Genomic DNA, 5401 nt, shown 5'->3' on the forward strand with positions numbered 1-5401 from the left:
AGGAATGTGACACCTGCTCAGGTGGAGAAGAAAAGGGAAAGGAGGAGAAAGGGGGGTGCTCGTGAGTTACAGCATTTGCCTCACAGAACAATCCTGACTCCCCGGCAAGTGTTGGGCATCACCTGCAGAGGGCAAGCGGAGAATTTCAGCCTTCTGAGTTTCCTCTTTTTCCCTTTTCTTGCACTCACGCTCCCTCTGCTTTCACTTTATAGACTGCCTTTATCAAATCCACGCGTTTGGGGGGATTTTCCCTGTTTTTAATCCCTCCCCGCGCTGCTGGGAAGGGGAAAGGTGGAGCAGCTTTGTGGGTAACTGGTGTCCAGCCGAGCTCAGCCCAGCCCAGCTGCACAGAGCGGGTTCCTTCTGGGTCAGGAGCTGGGCTCGGGTGAAGCACGGAGCTCTGTGGGAGCTCTCGGCCTCTCTCAGCTTCGGATCCAGCCAGAAACGCCTCTTTCAAAATAAAAAAAAAAAAAAAAAAAAGAAAAGAAAAAAAAAGAAGAGCAAAACTCTCCTGCAATTGGGCGGCGAGTGAGGAGGAGGAGGGAGGTTCGCTCTGAGCGCCAGAGCTGGCCCGACGCAGACACCTAGTGACGGCAGGGCACAGGGCTGCCTGTCCCCAGGCAAAGGGGAGCTGGGCACCCCAAACACGCAGAGAAGGAGGGCGTCACGCAGGGATGCAGCGGGGAGCTCACTCCCAGCCCGGGGCAGTATTTATGGATATGCATTTACTATGAATGAAATATAACGTGAAACCCCAACTGTAAAAGACTGAATTGCACCATTTAGGATATTGAAGGACTGAGAGAGTAAGAAAAACGCACAAACGCAAAGACACCAAATATGTTTTAAGCGTCATTTTAGCTGCAGCATATAAATAACAAGAATTACTAAAATTCAGCAAAATGACAGCTGCTTATTTGCAGCAAATGGAATGCAGAAATATATGCATTTGACTCCTCCCCTGAAAACACCATCAGCCTTTTTAAGAGCTTTTAGTAAGTAGTCGAACATAATCCTAATAATATATCACCTTGCCTTTCTTCTCTGTTCAGTCCCATCTCATTCCTTTCTTATTATGTGTTACTGAACATTTGTCAGTCTGGGGGCTGCTTGACCAGCGAATGGTTTGGATGAGAAACCCCAGTTCAAGGGGTTTCTCACCTGAAGCCACTGTGGCTGTTCAGGTGTGCAAGGGGTTGCCCTCAGTGACCCCGAGCATACCAGCAGAGCCGGGATGGAGAAACCAGCTCCGGGGTTCGTGTGGGCTTCCATGGAGGTCAGACATTGACAGAAAAATAGGATTAGCTGGGGGAAGGTTATTAGGCAAAATCCGTGCAATTTGTCTAATCTGAGGTGCTTATTTAACACAGTAAGGAGATTATTTTGGAATATAATTTTGACTTGACAGTGACCCTCTAATAAAGACTCGTTGCAGCTTTGCACAGCTCAAGCAGAACAGGAGTCCTTCAACCAAGGAAGAAAATGGTTAATGGTTAAGCTCCATCCGTCTTAGGGGTGTTTGTCAAACTAAACGACCCTGAGACTCTATGCAAAGTGCCTGTTTAACAGCACTGAAGGGTTTGGCCGCACCGGAACTGCCCTGCCCGTGCCTGACTGACTCTGGTGGGGCTGTGTCCCCCACAAGCAGCAGCTGAAGGTCCCAGCAGGCAAGAAGGCAGCAGGCTGTGAAGGGAGCCTGTCCCCAAGCAGGTCCCACAGTCCTGAGCCCAGGGCTCCCCTCCTGCCCTTCCCTCCCGGGGATCCCGCAGACAGAACCGGGGATTAGGGGAGGGAAAAGCCGTGTCTGGAGCTCTGTCTCGGCACCAGATGGCATTAATGGCATTATTCTGCACGGCTTGGGGACAGCCACGTGTGCCCGCACCTGCACGGCCCCACACCCCAGCTGGGGATGGGGTGTGAGGTTTCTGGGACGAGGTGAGAGATGAGAATTTTATTTCCATTTTCAGAAGGCTGATATATTAATTATATTATATTATACATTACATTACATTACATTACATTACATTACATTACATCATACTATATTATATCATACTATATTATATCATATTATATTATACAATATCATATTACACTATATCATATCATATTATGTCATATTATATTATATTATATTCTAAAACGATATTAAAGAAAAAGGCTATATCAGAAGGTCAAACAAGAATGGTAATGAAAGCTCATGCCTGACTCCTCAGAATCCGACACAGCTGATGGTGATTGGTCACTAATTAAAAACAGTTCACATGGAACCAATGGAAGATGCAACTGTTGGTAAACCATCTCCAGACCACAATCCCAAGCAATCAGATAATTATTGTTTTCATTTTTTTTTCTGAGGCCTCTCAGCTCCCCAAGAGAAGATCCTGGGCAAAGAGGATTTTTCAGAAAATGTGATGGGGACGCTGAGAGGGGACGGGGCAGGGTAGGGCACACCCAGCACCCAAACCCACGGGCAAGGCCAGCCCTCGGCCCTTTCCCTGTGCTCCCTCGGTGACAAGGTGTTGGCCTTCTCCCCTGAACCAGGCAATCCCGGGGGATTTCTCTCACAGCCCCCTTGAGCCATTAATCTTCTCAGAGCAAATCTTTTCTGCGGCACAAAGGGGATTGGGTAAATAATACAGTGGACAACTGGAGAGCCCTTTTCCTCTGGGAAGGCTTCCAGAGCCAAACAGCTTCCCCTTGGAGCTGGTTATTCCCTGTTTGCTTCACCGGGCAAGGATGGACAGGTAGGAGGGACAGGGGCTCTGGCTGGCTGTGGCTTGTGCTGTGCCTGTGCTCATTTCTGACGGGATGAGGCAGCAGGGCCAGACCTGGAGCAGCAGCAGCAGCCAGGGAGGAGCTGCCAGCCCTGCCCGCGCTGCCAGGAAGGCATTTCGCCCATGAGGAAACGCAAATGCAAAATGTCTCCTCGTTAGTTTAAAGAGGAGAGCAGCAAATGGTGACTCAGGGAGCCAGAGAGGAGCACTGGAGAGAGAAGAGATGGGCTGGGCTGGCGGGGGGCCAGCCCCGTGCCTCGGGCTCACTCTGCTCTGCTCTGCTCCCGAAAAGGCAGCGCACCCAGCAGCAGCACCTCTGCAAGGACAGCAGCGCTGCACGGGCTGGAATTACCCTCCAGCCCCAGGAAATGGCATTACAGGCCCTGGAAATGACACTGCAGCCCCAGGAAATGGCACTGCAGGCCCTGGAAATGGCATTACAGGCCCTGGAAATGGCATTACCCTCCAGCCCCTGGAAATGGCATTACTGCCCCAGGAAATGGCATTCCAGCCCCAGGAAATGGCATTCCAGCCCCCATTTCCCTGTCGCACTGCCCCAAAGAGGAGGTGATTGGCAGTGACTGCTCAAGGCAGCGGTGCTGTGGGAGCGCAGCCCAGGATGGACAGGCTGGCTCCTCCCGGTGGGATTTGCAGTGGGATGCGCAGCAGGACGTGGCTGGGAGCAAAGGAGGGTCCCCATGAACCCAGCCCGTGTGTCAGGACCGTGCCTTGCAATCACAGAGGTTGGAAAACCCCTCTAAGACCATCCAAGTCCATTAACCAACGCTGCCAGCACTAAAGCAGAGGTTTAGCGGTCCCCAGAGGTCACATCTGTACACATCTGTCTTTTTAAATCCCTGCTTTAAATCCCTCCACGGCTGTCCTGGGCAGGCTGTTTAGCCCCTGGAGGTTGCTAAACTCGCGCAAAGCCCCTGGAGCTGGCGAGGACCGGGATCCCGCTCTCCTCCCCGCACGGGCTCCCCTCGAAGCCCCCGGCCCCGCTGCCCCGGTGCCGCTCAGCCGCGGAGCACGGCGACACTAGAGGGAACCAAATCCCAGCTTCTTGCCGGGAAAGAGCTTTTCCTCGGGAAGCCTTGGGAGCGTCCCGGCTGCCCGGCAAGGATTCGGGCCCGGGGGACTCGGAGCCCTTGGCGGAGAACAGAACCGCAGGATGGTTCGGGCTGGAGTTTTAAACTGTTCCCCGTTTTGGTGTCGCTGCTCACAGTCACGAGTGCCAGGGTTCCTTATGGAAACGCAGCTGTTTCTGCCGTGCACACACAAAGGGCTCAAGCAGGATGTCATTTTTGGGTACACCGACCTGCTGGCACCTGTTTGTGCAGGGGTTTTACTGAGGCACAGCCCCTGGCCACCTTCAGGGCCTTTATCCTTCCGCTGCTCCATGTGGCATCCACCTGCTCCTCTCTGCCACTGGGGAAACTGAGGCACAGGGGGCTGCAGCCACAGGCCAGTGAGGTCCATCCCTCATCAGCATCCACACTGGGCCAGCTTGGGGTTGGGGGTAACAGGGAAGGAGGGGCACGGCGTTCCAGGACAGGTTTGGCTGGAAGGAATCCTACCCAGGCGTGCCCAGCGCTCTTCCACACAGGTGTACCCAATAATCAGCTGAACCCCATCCTGCAATTACCCCACGCGCTGTCCACCTCTTCCTGGTGGGGCTGGGCTGGCACAGGGGCTGTGCAGGACGCAGCTCTTTGTCCCTGAGGGCCGGGCTGTCCCCAGAGGGGTCACAGCGGGCTGGGCCTGCTCGGAGAGGGGCTGCGAGGGGAGGGTGGGACGCGTGGGAAGTGCTTTGTGCCAATCGGCTCCAGACAGATAAGTAGCCCTGTTGTTTTAATGACCGCTTCCTGCGGGGATCTGGGGGGCGGGCCGAGGCCGCGGGGCTGGGGCCGGCGGGAGGCGGGGTGTGCCCCAGCCCGAGGGATGCGGGGTGCGGGAGGTGGTGAGGTGTGTCCGGGCCGGAGGGATGCGGGATGCGGGTGAGGTGAGATGTGCCCAGACCGGGAGGATGAGGGTGAGGTGTGCCCAGGATGCGGGATGCAGGAGGAGGGATGGGGAGTGCCCAGCACATGGCACAGCCTGCGGCTTGGGGCTGGCCCCGAGGGCTGAGGGGGTGCTGTGCCCACCCTCATCTTGGCCTTTCTCCTCTCGGAGAGTGGGTTTTTCCAGTATTAGTGGAAGAATTGCCTTTAGGGGGAAATACCTCACTGGCTAACAGGGACACTGCTGTAATCCCCAGAGCTCTGGGGCAGCCTGGAGCTGAGTGTAACTCTGCCCAGAGGCAGAAGAAATGCCTGCCAAGGGGGAGATTGAAGGGGGGATGTTTTCAAAGGGCTGCGGGATGCCCCGTGCCCTCAGGAGAGGCAGCAGGACCCACCCTGTGCAATTCCTGCCCTGCTGAAGGAAGGGTCCCTCCTCCCAGACCCTGCTGGGGCTCAGAGCTGTGCGTGGGCATGCAGTGCCATCATTTCTCCTGTGTCTCGTGCAGAGTTTGGGCCAGGGAATGAATTCCTCAGTGGGAGCAGCACCTTTGAACTGTGCAGCTGGGCTGGCTGCTGGCTCTGGCAGGCTGCTGGCTGCCTGGGAGCAGGGCAGTGGCTACAGGG

At 55.1% G+C, this 5401-nt stretch overlaps 1 protein-coding gene across 1 annotated transcript in view; it reads left to right on the top strand.

Annotated features, from left to right (window-relative positions):
- The first annotated feature begins 4761 nt into the window (after positions 1-4761).
- The window catches only part of DSCAML1 (DS cell adhesion molecule like 1), a 96109-nt gene continuing 95469 nt past the window's right edge, over positions 4762-5401 (top strand). The window contains exon 1 of the mRNA XM_031062391.1: positions 4762-4774. Within this exon, the coding sequence (XP_030918251.1) occupies positions 4762-4774 (13 nt within the window). The remainder of the gene's footprint in view (positions 4775-5401) is intronic.

This window comes from Geospiza fortis, unplaced genomic scaffold, assembly GCF_000277835.1.
Source record: "Geospiza fortis unplaced genomic scaffold, GeoFor_1.0 scaffold183, whole genome shotgun sequence".
Lineage (NCBI taxonomy): Eukaryota > Metazoa > Chordata > Aves > Passeriformes > Thraupidae > Geospiza > Geospiza fortis.